The 19,635-nt window shown below is 48.4% G+C and overlaps 1 protein-coding gene and 2 pseudogenes across 1 annotated transcript; all 3 read left to right on the forward strand.

The window, feature by feature from the left end:
* Positions 1 to 5,496: 5,496 nt before the first annotated feature.
* LOC146679408 (uncharacterized) lies at positions 5,497 to 8,669 on the forward strand. Its single transcript, XM_085450469.1, has one exon. The coding sequence runs from the start codon at positions 6,557 to 6,559 to the stop codon at positions 7,463 to 7,465; it is 909 nt and encodes a 302-aa protein (XP_085306595.1). The 5' UTR covers positions 5,497 to 6,556; the 3' UTR covers positions 7,466 to 8,669.
* On the forward strand, positions 7,654 to 8,220 carry LOC146679409 (thioredoxin-interacting protein pseudogene; annotated as a pseudogene).
* A 640-nt stretch (positions 8,670 to 9,309) lies between the features above and the next one.
* Positions 9,310 to 10,793, forward strand: LOC146679410 (cytosolic arginine sensor for mTORC1 subunit 2 pseudogene; annotated as a pseudogene).
* Positions 10,794 to 19,635: the final 8,842 nt, after the last annotated feature.

Here is a 19,635-nt window from a genome sequence, read left to right on the forward strand (position 1 = left end):
GAAGTTATTTTGAGCAGCAGGCTAAGACGAGGCTTTAACAATGTAACAGATAGCTTTAAGAAGGCTTTAAGGTTTTATGCACACAGGTATTAAATTAACTTTGTATTCCAGGTGCAGTTATAACTATTTTATACATATTGCATATCTGTGCTTATTTGAGTTGATGTTCAGGTTCTTTAAAGGTCTTAAGCTTCAACTAGTGAGAGTGTCTAGATGATCCATGCTGAGGGAAAACTAGAACATAGAAGGAATTGCAATACATGCTTACAAAACACTTATATATCAGATCATTTTATATTAAGGTTTTAGTAGAGGTTCTTGGTTAAAACATTTATTTAGTAGAAGACATACACATAGTCTCAGTGAGCTTCTGGTCTGGTAAAAGGTCAGAAGTGCAACAGGTGAATTGAGAAAGAGCATTTGAGGACGAGACACAGATAGTAGGTGAAGAGGTGACACAAAGAGCATGTGAGGTCGTGACACACACACACATGAGTTAAATTTATTTAGAGGAGAGATTACTCATGTCTGGTTGTAACTGCAAAAGTGTCTCGGTAAAAGAGGAACCGTTCCTTGTTGTCTCGGCAAGAAAGAGGAACAAGACAAGAACTGAAAGGTAGACAGGAAGGGCTAGCCATGAAAATAGAAGATGATTTTCTGGGTGAAAAGTCATGATGGTGTTGATCTGATCTATGTATAAAATGTACCGGTGACGCATGAAGGGGCGTCAGTAAACAAACCCTGATGCTATAAAATATCTGTTCATGCTTTGATTAAGTCGAGGACTACTGGCTGTCTGCGTACAGAGTGTCTTCCCACACGTGTGTTCATTAAAATCATTGTTGGACCAAGATCCTCTGGACCATGGGTGGTGTGTACTCTCTTTCCTCAATTTTGAACCTTAACATTCTAGGCGCCATCCTGTGGACCAAACATGCAATTGAAAGATGTTATTTTCGCCGGTATAACTCCTTCAGACACTTTGTACCGCATTGAGCCAGCAGAGGGAGCACCTCTTGTTCAATCCCAGTGGCACAGCAGCTGCTCTGCTTCTGTGTGTGTGTGTGTGTGTGTGTGTGTGTGACAGAGAGACAGACAGAGAGAGAGAGAGAGAGACACTTGCTGTGTATTTAAAAAACAAGCTGTTACGTTTCGGTGTTGTCAGTGTTTTGATTTAGGCGTGACTGTAATGTGTTTCCTGTTTTACTTTGAAAGTCTGTCTTATCTCAATGTTTTCAGTTTACGCTTCCTTGTCTCGTCAGTTCTGATTTGCCCCAGCTGTGTTTCCCTCCTGTTGTCCCTTCCCTGATTGCTCCCTCTATGTATTTAAACCCTGTGTTTCAGTGTGTCATGGTCGCGATCTTCCCCCCCGTTGTAAATAGTTTGACGTCTTGTGTGTGGTGATGAAAATAAATGTCTTATTTTTGCTTTGATGTAAATAGGTGTCGATGCTTTCGTTTTGGGATTTTTGTGGAGAACCGTAGTAGTTTTTTTTTGTTTTTTTTTTTTTTTTCTTTTTTCCCTTATTTTTATTTTTTCTACGTTGCACCCCGGTTGCCTAGGCCGGGGTGTAACATATGGGGGCTCGTCCGGGATCGCTGGAGGGTCCGTGGGACCGCTCCAGCCTTCGTCCGGGATCGCTGGAGGGTCCGAGGGACCGCTCCAGCCTTCGTCGTCTGCTGGAGGGTCAGTGGGACCGCTCCAGCCTTCATCAGTTTCATCTGCCTTCGCTTCAGCCGTCCGTCTCCGCTGGAGGGTCCAAGGGACCGCTCCAGCCTTCGTCGTCTGCTGGAGGGTCAGTGGGACCGCTCCAGCCTTCATCAGCCTTCGTCCGTCTTCGCTGGAGGGTCCGTTGGAGGGACCGCTTCAGCCTTCATCCGCCTTCGCTGGAGGATCCGAGGGACCGCTCCAGCCTTCTGCAGCTGGTGGGCTGCGTGTCTGTGTGTGCAGCTGGTGAGCTGCTCATCCGCCTTCGCTGGAGCGTCCAAGTGACCGCTCCAGCCTTCATCCGCTTTCGCTGGAGGATCCGAGGGACCGCTCCAGCCTTCTGCAGCTGGTGGGCTGCGTGTCCGTGTGTGCAGCTGGTGGGCTGCGTGTCCGTGTGTGCAGCTGGTGGGCTGCGTGTCCGTGTGTGCAGCTGGTGGGCTGCGTGTCCGTGTGTGCAGCTGGTGGGCTGCGTGTCCGTGTGTGCAGCTGGTGGGCTGCTCATCCGCCTTCGCTGGAGCGTCCAAGTGACCGCTCCAGCCTTCATCCGCTTCTGCTGGAGGGTCCGGGGGACCGCACCAGCCTTCGTCGTCTGCTGGAGGGTCCGTGGGACCGCTCCAGCCTCCATCAGCTTCGTCTGCCTTCATCCGCCTTCGCTGGGGGGGAGGGTCCGTGGGACCGCCCCAGCCTTTGTCGTCGCTGGAGGGTCCGTGGGACCGCTCCAGCCTTCATCCGCCTTCGCTGGAGGGTCCGTGGGACCGCTCCAGCCTTCGTCGTCTGCTGGAGGGTCAGTGGGACCGCTCCAGCCTCCATCAGCTTCGTCTGCCTTCGTTTCAGCCTTCGTTTGTTTTGATCAAACATTTCACTTGGGGTTACATGTTTGATTTTTGGGTGGGGGGAACTGTTACGTTTCGGTGTTGTCAGTGTTTTGATTTAGGCGTGACTGTAATGTGTTTCCTGTTTTACTTTGAAAGTCTGTCTTATCTCAATGTTTTCAGTTTACACTTCCTTGTCTCGTCAGTTCTGATTTGCCCCAGCTGTGTTTCCCTCCTGTTGTCCCTTCCCTGATTGCTCCCTCTATGTATTTAAACCCTGTGTTTCAGTGTGTCATGGTCGCGATCTTCCCCCCCGTTGTAAATAGTTTGACGTCTTGTGTGTGGTTGTCTGGGATTTCGAGCTCGGATGACTGCGTGATGGAGGCCATAATGGTGCTAAATGCTGTTTACAGATTTCTTTGATGAGCTGATTTGATGAGACAACTGAGTAATACTAAGAAGTGATGAAGAGCTTTGAGGACTTGGGGGCACCAAACTTAACAAAATACTGACTTTGGTAGCTGTGGCGTGTCTGACTTTGCTCAAATGGCTGAAAACTTACAGTTACTCACTTGCTGGTGTATGGATAGTTTTTGCACTGATGAAGATGAAGGGGAAGGGTAGGACCTATTAGGCAGAGAGGCACTGGGTGACTTTGAGATATGACATACAAGGTGGTGTCCTTACACACTGGAGAGCCAGGGGAGAGAAGAGGTGTTGTCAAGTTGCTGGTGATACCTTGTCAGTTTCTTTCTTCCACGCTGCCAGATGTTTATCGACCTTAAAGTTGTTTGAATCTTTCGTACTGTGCCTTCTACCACGGTTTCTCTCCCCTTGCTAGGCTCGACACCCCGTTGTAAATAGTTTGACGTCTTGTGTGTGGTGATGAAAATAAATGTCTTATTTTTGCTTTGATGTAAATAGGTGTCGATGCTTTCGTTTTGGGATTTTTGTGGAGAACCGTAGTAGTTTTTTTTTGTTTTTTTTTTTTTTTTCTTTTTTCCCTTATTTTTATTTTTTCTACGTTGCACCCCGGTTGCCTAGGCCGGGGTGTAACAAAGCGCTCAAACAAACCAAAGAGAACGACAGAGGCAGAAAGACACTGTTTTTTTTTGTGGTAACCCATGAGGTCTTGCTATTGAATTGTACAGTGCATCCTGAAGCAAGGCCGAGCAGATGACATAGTGCTCCACAGGCCTGCTTCTGGTGCCTGCTCCTGTACCAACCTGCTGCAGAAACAGAAAAAGACAAGAAGTCACGTAAGATAAAACAAAGAAAATAATGTAAATACACACGGAAAGGATTTAAAGGAAGGGGGTGCCATAAACAAAAGTACAGTGAACAAAGGACGGGATGTCAAAAAAGACAGGGGGTGCCATAAAAAGATAAAGAGACAATCCTAATAAATGTATCTGACTCCAGCAATTTGCACTAAAATTTCTAGAAAGCTGGTTTTCTTTCTCCTGCTCGCCTTGTCTGAATATGGAGTAAACACAGAAAGACAAGAAAAAACAAGGGGAAAACAAAGAGAAAAATAGTAAGAAAACTAAAGATATGAAAGACAAGAAGTCACGTAAAATAGAAAGAAAAGCAGAAAAAGAAAAAGACAAGAAGTCAGAAAAAGAAAAGGACAAGCAGTCAACTTAAAAAAGCCCAAGTGGGAGGAGCTAACAAGAGTATAAAAGGCCAAGAGAGGCAAACAGAAAACAGAGAGACAAAGACAAGACACACTGGGTCGGCCTGAAGAAGGCAAAAACATGCCGAAACGTCGCGAACGGCCCAGTGAATGCTAAATGTGCACTAAAACCCTAGATATGGGCAATTTTTTGAACCAGGGCAGGGACACCACCACCCGGCCCCATCGATGGCCCGTGCACCTCAGGCTACCAGCTTGCTGGTGGCCTGATTCTTTTCTTAACACCTAACCAGCCAGTGCCTCGTGGGGTTGGGGGTGCCCCTGCCCTCTATCTTACCCTAACCCTAACCACAGGGGGGTCCCTAACACAAAAAACGAAGACAAGAAGTCACGTAAGAAAGAAAAACAAGTAGAAAAAGAAAAAGACAAGAAGTCACGTACAAGAAAGAAAGATAAGCAGAAAAAGCAAAAGACAAGAAGTCACGTACAAGAGAGAAAGACAAGTAGTCAGAAAAAGAAAAAGACAAGAAGTCACGTACAAGAAAGAAAGATAAACAGAAACAGAAAAAGACAAGAAGTCACGTAAGATAAAACAAAGAAAATAATGTAAATACACACGGAAAGGATTTAAAGGAAGGGGGTGCCATAAACAAAAGTACAGTGAACAAAGGACGGGATGTCAAAAAAGACAGGGGGTGCCATAAAAAGATAAAGAGACAATCCTAATAAATGTATCTGACTCCAGCAATTTGCACTAAAATTTCTAGAAAGCTGGTTTTCTTTCTCCTGCTCGCCTTGTCTGAATATGGAGTAAACACAGAAAGACAAGAAAAAACAAGGGGAAAACAAAGAGAAAAATAGTAAGAAAACTAAAGATATGAAAGACAAGAAGTCACGTAAAATAGAAAGAAAAGCAGAAAAAGAAAAAGACAAGAAGTCAACTTAAAAAAGCCCAAGTGGGAGGAGCTAACAAGAGTATAAAAGGCCAAGAGAGGCAAACAGAAAACAGAGAGACAAAGACAAGACACACTGGGTCGGCCTGAAGAAGGCAAAAACATGCCGAAACGTCGCGAACGGCCCAGTGAATGCTAAATGTGCACTAAAACCCTAGATATGGGCAATTTTTTGAACCAGGGCAGGGACACCACCACCCGGCCCCATCGATGGCCCGTGCACCTCAGGCTACCAGCTTGCTGGTGGCCTGATTCTTTTCTTAACACCTAACCCCATCATCAACAAAACAATAAAAAGTTGTCACAAAACCAGAGCTACAGCAGAAGCAAGAAGTCTTCCTTCAAAGTGCCTCGCTTATTTTTTTTTTTTTTTTTGAGACGTGAAATTCCAAGACCCCTAACCCCCGAGAGGACGCCCCGCATGGGTTTTGGGTCTGATAAATGCACGCATACCCGGAGGGTCAGCGCTCATTTGCATGTATTAGCTCTAGAATTGCCACAGTTATCCAAGTAACGGATGAGCGATCAAAGGAACCATAACTGATTTAATGAGCCATTCGCAGTTTCACTGTACCGGCCGCGTGTACTTAGACCTGCATGGCTTAATCTTTGAGACAAGCATATGCTACTGGCAGGATCAACCAGGTAGCCCCTCAGGCGGCGGCAGCGGCGCGCACGCACGCGCTCGCTCGGGGCTACTGAGGCCTGTCGACCAGGGCGAGGCTTTCCGGACGCACGTGTGGACCGGGGCGAGGGTTCGAGAAACCGTGTTTGCCGGACGGGGCCCCGTCGCCCTCGCGGGGTGGGCAAACTCTGGGTTTGCCTACCCACTCTGCGACGAGGCCCGCCGTGGTATGACCACCGGGACAGACCGGGCGTCTTGGTCTCGCTACCGAGCGATCGCGTCTGGCGGGGGGGGGAAGCGTGGGGAGGACAGGGCGGGGTCCGAGAACCACCACCCCCTTCGACCTTCGCGCTGTAACCCCCGGCCAGCGCTAGAGGCGAGCCTGCGGGCCGGAGGAGCTGACCGCCCGAAGGCGCCGGCGAAGGTGCCGGGCCCGGCGGCAGCCCTCTGATGGCAGGCCACGTTTGCCAGTCGATCGGGGTGGGAGGGCACAACCCTAGAAAAAAACTTACCTGTTAAAATAAAGCCTGTATAAAGGAAAGAAAAAACTTACCTGTTAAAATAAAGCCTGTATAAAGGAAAGAAACAAAAAGGAAAACACTTATTCACCTGGGCTCGACTGAAGAAGGCACTTCTATGCCGAAACGTCTCGCGATAGCCCATTAGCTCTCAAACCCAAGACATGGGTAATTTTTGGAACCGCCGGGCAGGGTCTCCACCTCCCGGCCCCCATTGATGGACAGTGCAGTCAGGCCCTTGGTGGCCTGTTATCACCTAAACCCTAACCCCCTAACCAGACCCCCCTCCCCTCCGGCGGCCGGACATGCTGAAGTGTATCCCCCTGTGGCGCTGCAACCGCCACGTCGAGTCGGTGGACAAGCGGCATTGCAACTTGCAGACGGTTCCTGATGAAATATTTCGATACAGCCGCAGTTTGGAGGAGCTTCTCCTTGATGCCAATCAACTCAAAGAGCTACCAAAGCCTTTCTTCAGACTACTGAACCTCCGGAAACTTGGCCTGAGCGACAATGAGATCCAGAGACTCCCGCCTGAGGTGGCTAACTTCATGCAACTGGTGGAATTGGACATCTCCAGGAACGATATTTCTGAGATCCCAGAGAGCATTAAGTTTTGCAGGGCCTTGGAGATTGCAGACTTCAGTGGAAACCCCCTCTCCAGATTGCCGGATGGTTTCACTGAACTCCGAGCGCTCGCTCACCTGGCCCTCAATGATGTGTCATTACAGATGTTGCCCAATGACATTGGAAATTTGGCCAACCTGGTGACGTTGGAGCTCAGGGAGAACCTGTTGAAGTCTCTGCCCACGTCGCTCTCTTTCCTGGTGAAACTGGAACAGCTGGACCTGGGCAGCAATGAACTGGAAGTTTTGCCGGATACCCTCGGCGCTCTCCCCAACCTAAGGGAGCTGTGGCTGGACCGTAACCAGTTGTCCTCATTACCACCAGAGCTGGGAAACCTTCGTAGGTTGGTGTGTCTGGATGTGTCGGAGAATCGTCTGGAGGAGCTCCCGTCAGAGCTGAATGGCCTCCTGGCTCTCACAGACCTGCTGCTCACACAGAACCTGCTGGAGGTCGTCCCGGACAGCATAGGGTCTCTGAAACAGCTGTCCATCCTGAAGGTGGACCAGAACAGACTGACCCATCTGACTGATTCAATAGGCGAGTGTGAAAACCTCACAGAACTTGTCCTGACGGAGATAAGAAAGATCTAACCCAAGACATGGGTAATTTTTGGACCTGCTGGGCAGGGTCTCCACCTCCCGGCCCCCATTGATGGACAGTGCACTCAGGCCCCTGGTGGCCTGCTATCACCATAATCCTAACCCAGGAGGGAAGGACCGCGCATTCCTCGGTCCCCCCCAGGGGGGACGGGGCCGTAACCAACGCCCTAACCCTAATGATGCGGGTGTCCGCGCTGAAGCTTCTGGGTCTGGGCTGCGCCAAGGTGGAGTACGCTAAAGGCAAGCAGCGGTGCCGACAGGAGGCCGAGTACCTCAGACATGAAACGGTCCTGCGGCTGCAAGACCAGCCCACAGACTCTGACGGCTCTGTGGTGTTGAGACCTGGCAACAAGTACGAGTACACGTTTGGATTCGAGCTCCCTCAGCAAGGGCAACTGGTGTCGTCATACAAGGGGAAGTTCGGCTACGTCCAGTACTGTGTCAAAGCCCTGATGGAGAGGCCGCAGCAGCCCGTGCTAGAGTGCAAGAAATGTTTCGAGGTGGAGGAGCCACTGGATGTCAACACCCCAGACCTGCTGTCTCCAGCAGGTGGCATGAAGCAGAAGAAAGTCACCTGCATGTTCATCCCTGACGGTCCCTGGGTACTGGAAGGCTGGTGCGTTCATAAAGATGGGACTGTGAGGCGGAGGAGGAGTTCAACGGCAATGCTCGCATGCTGCCGGTCGGCTGAAGTCCACCAGTGGGAACCGTGGAACTGTGGTCCACCTGTTAAGGACCAAACTTGAAAACAGGCAGAAGGTCTGAACTCCAGAGGAGGTTGGATGGAGAAGTAAAGGCACGAGTGTGGAGGTGGACTGAAATGTTGGTCGTTTGTTATGTCAGCTGCCTTCAACCTGCTTCATCGCTTATGAGTCTTCCTGCTCGTGCTCCTCAGACCAGAGATGTTGAGGCCCGATGGCACAGTGATATGCTGCATTTCTGAATAAGCTGCCCTTTCCAGAGACTCTCCATTTACAGCCACTATGACTTTGTTACTGGGCCGAGCACTGGCCTGCTGTGGCACCGTGGCTTTTTCTCATTGCACTCCAAGACTGTATTTTTACAGGACTACTCAAAAGGAAACATCCTTTTACCAGTCCACTCAGTTTGCATCGCTGTTACGAAATTGTTGGGAACACTGTTGCTTTTCAGAATCACAGCATGTAAATTTCTTCCTTAAATGTCAGTAGTGTTACCAGTGTTTGAAAAAAGTCCTTTATTCCTATATTGTTGCTTTTGACTCTCCTACTGCCCAGAAGACTCTGTTCAACTGAACAATGTTTTTGATGTGGAGATATGCAACTTCCACCAGTCACCACAGCTTGGTGACTGGTGCTAATTACTGCGAGTGCCGTCCATACCACACGCTCTCGATGGAACGCACTTTATCTGAGGATCCTTGTATCTGATCTGCAGTTGTCCCAGGCAACATTTCATTTAAGAGTTCCACTTCTGTGAATTCACAACTTCTGTTCTTTCAGGGCGCAGGGAAATCACTGTTAATGACTCATTTGTGAGAAAATATGTTTGTAATACGCTCTTGATACGTGCAGATGTTTTTGTATGAAAGCCGAGGGGAGAATATAAAAGGCGGAGCTCACACAGGAGCTCATTTTCCACTCGGCACTCGATGAGAGCACATCTCTGCCAGTCCAACTGTTGCCAGCTAACCTAGCTTACAGTTTTCTGTGTGCCACACCTGAAGAAGACCGTGTACGGTCGAAACGTTGTGTTTTTTGTGTTTATTTTTAAATAAACAGTTTTTTTTGGCACACCTTCTTTTGTTGTTTACTGTTTTTACGTGACTTTTTCCTTTCCACATTTTGGAAAGCGTTTTTTGTTCACATTAAAATTAAATAAATATTTTTTGAAGCACATTTAATTTTTTTTGGAAAAAAGAAAAGAAGAAAAAAATTCTGGACGCCATGGACGACGGCTGGACGGTGGTATGCTATGGCCGCCGCCGCCAACGTGACCGCCAAGTCTTCTGGGACGGGTACGGAGGGCCGCAGGGAGGGATGGACCGTGCACGCTCCTTTTCCTTTCGGAGAAGGGATTATCTTCCCCACCCTAACCCATTTTAGTCCTTCCTCAAATGAGAAGACGTAAAAGATGGAGCTTCATATTTTAGAGCACAGCTTGAAAGTGGCGAGTATAGAGAAAGAAGGGATCCAGATTTGCACTCACGGATTAATAAAACTCGCCTTCCTGGCCTCCAAAACAAGATGCAAGTTTTTCAGTTTGACAGAGACTCCAGAGGACTATACCATCATCGTCGACGAGGAAGGATTTAAAGAGCTGCCCCAGTCGGAGCACATCAGCGTTGCCGACGCCACGTGGGTGGCCCTTAACGTGGTGTCAGGAGGTAGCAACACATCCACTTCACAACCCATAGGAGTCACCAAAATCGCTAAATCAGTCATCGCACCACTGGCCGACCACAACATTTCTGTTTTCATGCTGTCGACGTATCAGACGGACTTCATCCTGGTTCGAGAGCGAGACCTCCCGATGGTCATGCACACTCTGTCTTCCGAATTCACTTTGTTTCGAGTGGTCAACGGGGAGACTGTTGCTGCTCACAATCTGGGGGTGACCAATGGCTTTGTGAAACCAAAACTAGTGCCCCGTCCTATCATTCACCCCTTATCCAGTCATAAGAAACAGAAAACGTACAAGTTGTGAAATAAGAAAAAGAAAAACGTACAAGTTGAGAAATGGAAGAAACACGTAAAAGCCGTAGAACTGGAAAGGACAAATGAGAAGGGGGTGCCAGAGAGGAAAAATACAGGACGGGATGTCAATAAAGCAGGGGGTGCCATTTAAAAATTAAAAATATAAACAGAATGAAAAAGTTAAAGAAAGAATAAGAAAAAGAAAACGTACAAGTTGAGAAATAAGAAAAGAAAACGTACAAGTTGAGAAATATAAGAAAGTTAAAGAACAAACAGAGAAACAGAAATATAAAGAAAAGAAAGAAAACAGAAAGCCCAAAGTGGGTGGAGACAGAGAGTATATAAAAGCCGAGACAGGCAAGAAACAGAAACAGAAGACACGTTGGGCCAGCTTGAAAAAGGCACAAATACGCCGAAACGTCGCGAAGGCCCAACGATGCGCATTGGCCAATTATCACCCTATATGGGCAATTTTTTGAACGGGGGACGTCTGCCCACTTCATTCGTCGTGAGCGTGCCTCCAAGGGGGTCCAGCGGCTGCTGGGTCCCCTTTCTCTTTCCTCATCCCTAACCAACCCTAATCATACCTGCATTTGTCCACTGGAGGGAGACAAAAACACCAAGCTCTGAGATTCAAATTTTGAACTGCAGACCTCACAGTGTCTGTGTGTGTGTGTGTGTGTGTGTGTGTGTGTGTGTGTGTGTGCGTGCTTTGGTGTGTGTGTGTGTGTGTGTGCTTTGGTGTGTGTGTGTGTGTGTGTGTGTGTGTGTGTGACAGAGAGAGAGAGAGAGAGTGACACTTGCTGTGTATTTAAGAAACAAACGCTCAAAGAAACCAAACAGAATGACACAGGCAGAAAGACACTGTTTTATTTGTGGTAACCAATGATGCATTTCTTCTCCCCTTGTACAGGGCCTTTTATGACAGGAACAGGAACCACAGAGCGTCAGCGGCAGACATCCAAGCTGCACAGGGCACACGCAGCACCAGGCAGAATTAATGACGTCCCTGATCCACAGCTCAAGCCCAGCCACCCGCTGCCTCCTCGCCGCCTCCTCCCGGGACCTTCAAGGACCACCCACCAGCCACTGGTACACATTCCAATCTTACACAATGGCCCCAGCATCACAGGGCATCTCCTGACATTAAAATCTATCCTGATTTCTGTTGTTTTTCCCTCATCTCTGAGCCGCTGAGTGTGAGTGTGTGTGTGTGTGTGTGTGTCTCTCTCTCTTTTACACAAAAAACACATGTCAGTTGTTAAGGAAAATGTTATAAAACACTTCTTCAGTAAAGACTCAGAGAAGAGAAACACACAGAACTTCTTGCTAGCAAGGGCAGCCTCCACTCTAAGAGACTCCAGTGAGAGAACTGCCCCGGTCTTTATTTTATACTCCATTGAGCGTGTGTGTGTGTGTGTGTGTGTGTGTGTGTGTGTGTGTGTGTTGACAGAGAGAGAGAGAGAGAGAGACAGAGAGAGAGAGAGAGAGGGAGAGAGAGAGGGAGAGATACAAAGGAATGTAATTCAAATTTTGCACTTCAGACCTTACAGTGTGTGTGTGTGTGTGTGTGTGTGTGTGTGTGTGTGTGTGACAGAGAGACAGACAGAGAGAGAGAGACACTTGCTGTGGATTTAAAAATTTTAAAAAACACACAGAAAACCCAAAGAGAAAAAGAGGCACACAAGTCGATTTGTACCGCATTGAGTTGCAAAGCAGCTGACCAGCTTGTGTGTGTGTGTGTGTGTGTGTGTGTGTGTGTGTGTGTGTGTGTTGACAGAGAGAGAGAGAGAGAGAGAGAGAGACAGAGTGAGAGAGAGGGAGAGATACAAAGGAATGTAATTCAAATTTTGCACTTCAGACCTTACAGTGTGAGTGTGTGTGTGTGTGTGTGTGTGTGTGTGTTGACAGAGAGAGAGAGAGAGAGAGAGAGAGACAGAGTGAGAGAGAGGGAGAGATACAAAGGAATGTAATTCAAATTTTGCACTTCAGACCTTACAGTGTGTGTGTGTGTGTGTGTGTGTGTGTGTGTGTGTGTGTTGACAGAGAGAGAGAGAGAGAGAGAGAGACAGAGAGAGAGAGAGAGAGAGAGAGAGGGAGAGATACAAAGGAATGTAATTCAAATTTTGCACTTCAGACCTTACAGTGTGTGTGTGTGTGTGTGTGTGTGTGTGTGTGTGTGTGTGTGTGTGTGTCTGTCTTTTACACAAAAAATGCACTTGCAACAACTTTAATATGGAATGTACTGGACTTCCCAGCTAGGCGCCCTCCTGTGGATGACAGGTGCAATTGATTGTCAAAAGCAGATATCTAACAGCTTCTGACACTTTGTACCGCATTGAGCCAGCAGAGGGAGCCCCCCTGGTTCAATCCCAGTTGCACAGCAGTTGTGACCAGCTTCTGTCTGTGTGCTTTGGTGTGTGTGAGTGTGTGTGTGTGTGTGTGTGTGTGTTGACAGAGAGAGAGAGAGAGAGACAGAGAGAGAGAGAGAGAGAGAGAGAGAGAGAGAGAGGGAGAGATACAAAGGAATGTAATTCAAATTTTGCACTTCAGACCTTACTGTGTGTGTGTGTGTGTGTGTGTGTGTGTGTCTGTCTTTTACACAAAAAATGCACTTGCAACAACTTTAATATGGAATGTACTGGACTTCCCAGCTAGGCGCCCTCCTGTGGACGACAGGTGCAATCCCAGTTGCACAGCACTTGACCAGCTTCTGTGTGTGTGTGTGTGTGTGTGACAGACAGACAGACAGACAGACAGACAGAGAGGGAGATTCAAAGCATCAGGACCAGGAGATGACACAGTGCTCCAAAGGCCTGGTTCTGCTGCCTCCTCCTCCACCCACCTGCTGCAGACGCTTCTGTGAAGGGAAACTGCTACATGTTATGTCACCGATCCCTGCCATGCTGCGTGTCGAACGACCCGGCAGGGCCTGCTGAGTACAGTGGTGGTGGACCCAGGCCCTCTGCACCTTCCTTTCTCCGACTGGGACCGTTTTGTCCCATCCTTTTTGGTCCGATTCGCCATATCTCCAGAACCGAAGAAGCCATCGGCGTGGCCTCTTCGCCACAGCGTCCGGCACCCACCAAAACCCCCACCTAGACACCAACATCAGCCCTCTACACCTCTTACTTTTTCAGTTATTCCACTTTTGTCCCATCCTCTCCTGGCTTTTTCCCCATAACCTATCATTTAAGCCTCATCATACCTGCCGTGGGCCACTGGAGGGAGACAAATCACCATGCACTAAAATTCAAATTTTGCACTGCAAACCTCACAGTGTCTGTGTCTGTGTGTGTGTGTGTGTGTGTGTGTGTGTGTGCGCGCTTTGGTGTGTGTGTGTGTGTGTGTGCGCGCTTTGGTGTGTGTGCTTTGGTGTGTGTGTGTGTGTGTGTGTGTGACAGAGAGAGAGAGAGAGAGAGTGACACTTGCTGTGTATTTAAGAAACAAACGCTCAAAGAAACCAAACAGAATGACACAGGCAGAAAGACACTGTTTTATTTTGGTAACCAATGATGCATTTCTTATCCCCTTGTACAGGGCCTTTTATGACAGGAACAGGAACCACAGAGCGTCAGCCGCACACATCGAAGCTGCACAGGGCACACGCGGCACCACGCAGAATAAATGACGTTCCTGGGCCAAGGCCGAAGCCCAGCCACCCGCTGCCTCCTCGCCGCCTCCTCCTGGGACCTTCAAGGACCACCCACCAGCCACTGGTACACATTCCAATCTTACACAATGGCCCCAGCATCACAGGGCATCTCCTGACATTAAAATCTATCCTGATTTCTGTTGTTTTTCCCTCATCTCTGAGCCGCTGAGTGTGTGTGTGTGTGTGTGTGTGTGTGTGTGTGTGTGTGTGTGTGTGTGTCTCTCTCTCTTTTACACAAAAAACACATGTCAGTTGTTAAGGAAAATGTTATAAAACACTTCTTCAGTAAAGACTCAGAGAAGAGAAACACACAGAACTTCTTGCTAGCAAGGGCAGCCTCCACTCTAAGAGACTCCAGTGAGAGAACTGCCCCGGTCTTTATTTTATACTCCATTGAGCGTGTGTGTGTGCGTGTGTGTGTGTGTGTGTGTGTTGACAGAGAGAGAGAGAGAGAGACAGAGAGAGAGAGAGAGAGGGAGAGATACAAAGGAATGTAATTCAAATTTTGCACTTCAGACCTTACAGTGTGTGTGTGTGTGTGTGTGTGTGTGTGTGTGTGTTGACAGAGAGAGAGAGAGAGAGAGAGAGAGAGACAGAGAGAGAGAGAGAGAGAGAGAGAGAGGGAGAGATACAAAGGAATGTAATTCAAATTTTGCACTTCAGACCTTACAGTGTGTGTGTGTGTGTGTGTGTGTGTGTCTGTCTTTTACACAAAAAATGCACTTGCAACAACTTTAATATGGAATGTACTGGACTTCCCAGCTAGGCGCCCTCCTGTGGATGACAGGTGCAATTGATTGTCAAAAGCAGATATCTAACAGCTTCTGACACTTTGTACCGCATTGAGCCAGCAGAGGGAGCCCCCCTGGTTCAATCCCAGTTGCACAGCAGTTGTGACCAGCTTCTGTCTGTGTGCTTTGGTGTGTGTGAGTGTGTGTGTGTGTGTGTGTGTTGACAGAGAGAGAGAGAGAGAGACAGAGAGAGAGAGAGAGAGAGAGAGAGAGAGAGAGAGGGAGAGATACAAAGGAATGTAATTCAAATTTTGCACTTCAGACCTTACTGTGTGTGTGTGTGTGTGTGTGTGTGTGTGTGTGTGTCTGTCTTTTACACAAAAAATGCACTTGCAACAACTTTAATATGGAATGTACTGGACTTCCCAGCTAGGCGCCCTCCTGTGGACGACAGGTGCAATCCCAGTTGCACAGCACTTGACCAGCTTCTGTGTGTGTGTGTGTGTGTGTGACAGACAGACAGACAGACAGACAGAGAGGGAGATTCAAAGCATCAGGACCAGGAGATGACACAGTGCTCCAAAGGCCTGGTTCTGCTGCCTCCTCCTCCACCCACCTGCTGCAGACGCTTCTGTGAAGGGAAACTGCTACATGTTATGTCACCGATCCCTGCCATGCTGCGTGTCTAACGACCCGGCAGGGCCTGCTGAGTACAGTGGTGGTGGAATCGGCCCGATCGGACACTCCTATCTGCCACTTTGACCTTTTTATTCCGTCAAATTTGGACCCATTTACACCAAGTCCAGAACCGTTGGTGCTATCGACATGGGGTCTTCACCAGGGTGTCCGGAGCACCCCGAAACCCCCCCGTAGACACCACTTTCATCCCTCTACGACACTTACTTTCCCAGTTATTCCATTTTATTCCGTCAAGCTCTGGCTATTACCCCCTAACCTAACCAACCCTCATCATACCTGCATTTGTCCACTGGAGGGAGACAAAAACACCAAGCTCTGAGATTCAAATTTTGAACTGCAGACCTCACAGTGTCTGTGTGTGTGTGTGTGTGTGTGTGTGTGTGTGTGTGTGTGTGTGTGTGTGTGTGTGTGACAGAGAGAGAGAGAGAGTGACACTTGCTGTGTATTTAAGAAACAAACGCTCAAAGAAACCAAACAGAATGACACAGGCAGAAAGACACTGTTTTATTTTGGTAACCAATGATGCATTTCTTCTCCCCTTGTACAGTACACCCTGAAGCCGTGTGTGGACCAGGAGATCAGCAGAACAGGAACCACAGAGCGTCAGCGGCAGACATCCAAGCTGCACAGGGCACACGCAGCACCAGGCAGAATTAATGACGTCCCTGATCCACAGCTCAAGCCCAGCCACCCGCTGCCTCCTCGCCGCCTCCTCCCGGGACCTTCAAGGACCACCCACCAGCCACTGGTACACATTCCAATCTTACACAATGGCCCCAGCATCACAGGGCATCTCCTGACATTAAAATCTATCCTGATTTCTGTTGTTTTTCCCTCATCTCTGAGCCTGTGAGTGTGAGTGTGAGTGTGAGTGTGTGTGTGTGTGTGTGTGTGTGTGTGTGTGTGTGTGTGTGTGTGTGTGTGTCTCTCTCTCTTTTACACAAAAAACACATGTCAGTTGTTAAGGAAAATGTTATAAAACACTTCTTCAGTAAAGACTCAGAGAAGAGAAACACACAGAACTTCTTGCTAGCAAGGGCAGCCTCCACTCTAAGAGACTCCAGTGAGAGAACTGCCCCGGTCTTTATTTTATACTCCATTGAGTGTGTGTGTGTGTGTGTGTGTGTGTGTGTGTGTGTGTGTGTGTGTGTTGACAGAGAGAGAGAGAGAGAGAGAGAGACAGAGAGAGAGAGAGAGAGAGAGAGAGGGAGAGATACAAAGGAATGTAATTCAAATTTTGCACTTCAGACCTTACAGTGTGTGTGTGTGTGTGTGTGTGTGTGTGTGTGTGTGTGTGTGTGTCTGTCTTTTACACAAAAAATGCACTTGCAACAACTTTAATATGGAATGTACTGGACTTCCCAGCTAGGCGCCCTCCTGTGGATGACAGGTGCAATTGATTGTCAAAAGCAGATATCTAACAGCTTCTGACACTTTGTACCGCATTGAGCCAGCAGAGGGAGCCCCCCTGGTTCAATCCCAGTTGCACAGCAGTTGTGACCAGCTTCTGTCTGTGTGCTTTGGTGTGTGTGAGTGTGTGTGTGTGTGTGTGTGTTGACAGAGAGAGAGAGAGAGAGACAGAGAGAGAGAGAGAGAGAGAGAGAGAGAGAGAGAGGGAGAGATACAAAGGAATGTAATTCAAATTTTGCACTTCAGACCTTACTGTGTGTGTGTGTGTGTGTGTGTGTGTGTGTCTGTCTTTTACACAAAAAATGCACTTGCAACAACTTTAATATGGAATGTACTGGACTTCCCAGCTAGGCGCCCTCCTGTGGACGACAGGTGCAATCCCAGTTGCACAGCACTTGACCAGCTTCTGTGTGTGTGTGTGTGTGTGTGACAGACAGACAGACAGACAGACAGACAGAGAGGGAGATTCAAAGCATCAGGACCAGGAGATGACACAGTGCTCCAAAGGCCTGGTTCTGCTGCCTCCTCCTCCACCCACCTGCTGCAGACGCTTCTGTGAAGGGAAACTGCTACATGTTATGTCACCGATCCCTGCCATGCTGCGTGTCGAACGACCCGGCAGGGCCTGCTGAGTACAGTGGTGGTGGACCCAGGCCCTCTGCACCTTCCTTTCTCCGACTGGGACCGTTTTGTCCCATCCTTTTTGGTCCGATTCGCCATATCTCCAGAACCGAAGAAGCCATCGGCGTGGCCTCTTCGCCACAGCGTCCGGCACCCACCAAAACCCCCACCTAGACACCAACATCAGCCCTCTACACCTCTTACTTTTTCAGTTATTCCACTTTTGTCCCATCCTCTCCTGGCTTTTTCCCCATAACCTATCATTTAAGCCTCATCATACCTGCCGTGGGCCACTGGAGGGAGACAAATCACCATGCACTAAAATTCAAATTTTGCACTGCAAACCTCACAGTGTCTGTGTCTGTGTGTGTGTGTGTGTGTGTGTGTGTGTGCGCGCTTTGGTGTGTGTGTGTGTGTGTGTGCGCGCTTTGGTGTGTGTGCTTTGGTGTGTGTGTGTGTGTGTGTGTGTGTGACAGAGAGAGAGAGAGAGAGAGTGACACTTGCTGTGTATTTAAGAAACAAACGCTCAAAGAAACCAAACAGAATGACACAGGCAGAAAGACACTGTTTTATTTTGGTAACCAATGATGCATTTCTTATCCCCTTGTACAGGGCCTTTTATGACAGGAACAGGAACCACAGAGCGTCAGCCGCACACATCGAAGCTGCACAGGGCACACGCGGCACCACGCAGAATAAATGACGTTCCTGGGCCAAGGCCGAAGCCCAGCCACCCGCTGCCTCCTCGCCGCCTCCTCCTGGGACCTTCAAGGACCACCCACCAGCCACTGGTACACATTCCAATCTTACACAAACAATGGCCCCAGCATCACAGGGCATCTCCTGACATTAAAATCTATCCTGATTTCTGTTGTTTTTCCCTCATCTCTGAGCCGCTGAGTGTGAGTGTGAGTGTGTGTGTGTGTGTGTGTGTGTGTCTCTCTCTCTTTTACACAAAAAACACATGTCAGTTGTTAAGGAAAATGTTATAAAACACTTCTTCAGTAAAGACTCAGAGAAGAGAAACACACAGAACTTCTTGCTAGCAAGGGCAGCCTCCACTCTAAGAGACTCCAGTGAGAGAACTGCCCCGGTCTTTATTTTATACTCCATTGAGCGTGTGTGTGTGCGTGTGTGTGTGTGTGTGTGTGTTGACAGAGAGAGAGAGAGAGAGACAGAGAGAGAGAGAGAGAGGGAGAGATACAAAGGAATGTAATTCAAATTTTGCACTTCAGACCTTACAGTGTGTGTGTGTGTGTGTGTGTGTGTGTGTGTGTTGACAGAGAGAGAGAGAGAGAGAGAGAGAGAGACAGAGAGAGAGAGAGAGAGAGAGAGAGAGGGAGAGATACAAAGGAATGTAATTCAAATTTTGCACTTCAGACCTTACTGTGTGTGTGTGTGTGTGTGTGTGTGTGTGTGTGTGTCTGTCTTTTACACAAAAAATGCACTTGCAACAACTTTAATATGGAATGTACTGGACTTCCCAGCTAGGCGCCCTCCTGTGGACGACAGGTGCAATCCCAGTTGCACAGCACTTGACCAGCTTCTGTGTGTGTGTGTGTGTGTGTGACAGACAGACAGACAGACAGACAGAGAGGGAGATTCAAAGCATCAGGACCAGGAGATGACACAGTGCTCCAAAGGCCTGGTTCTGCTGCCTCCTCCTCCACCCACCTGCTGCAGACGCTTCTGTGAAGGGAAACTGCTACATGTTATGTCACCGATCCCTGCCATGCTGCGTGTCTAACGACCCGGCAGGGCCTGCTGAGTACAGTGGTGGTGGAATCGGCCCGATCGGACACTCCTATCTGCCACTTTGACCTTTTTATTCCGTCAAATTTGGACCCATTTACACCAAGTCCAGAACCGTTGGTGCTATCGACATGGGGTCTTCACCAGCGCGTGCGGAGCGGCAGAAAATCCCCACGTAGACACCACTTTCATCCCTCTACGACACTTACTTTCCCAGTTATTCCATTTTATTCCGTCAAGCTCTGGCTATTACCCCCTAACCTAACCAACCCTCATCATACCTGCATTTGTCCACTGGAGGGAGACAAAAACACCAAGCTCTGAGATTCAAATTTTGAACTGCAGACCTCACAGTGTCTGTGTGTGTGTGTGTGTGTGTGTGTGTGTGTGTGTGTGTGTGTGTGTGTGTGTGTGTGTGTGTGACAGAGAGAGAGAGAGAGTGACACTTGCTGTGTATTTAAGAAACAAACGCTCAAAGAAACCAAACAGAATGACACAGGCAGAAAGACACTGTTTTATTTTGGTAACCAATGATGCATTTCTTCTCCCCTTGTACAGTACACCCTGAAGCCGTGTGTGGACCAGGAGATCAGCAGAACAGGAACCACAGAGCGTCAG

Source organism: Copadichromis virginalis, unplaced genomic scaffold (genome assembly GCF_057382275.1).
Source record: "Copadichromis virginalis isolate Kocher_CV1m ecotype Utaka unplaced genomic scaffold, C_Virginalis_male_GT1.1 unmapped_scaffold_3, whole genome shotgun sequence".
NCBI lineage: Eukaryota > Metazoa > Chordata > Actinopteri > Cichliformes > Cichlidae > Copadichromis > Copadichromis virginalis.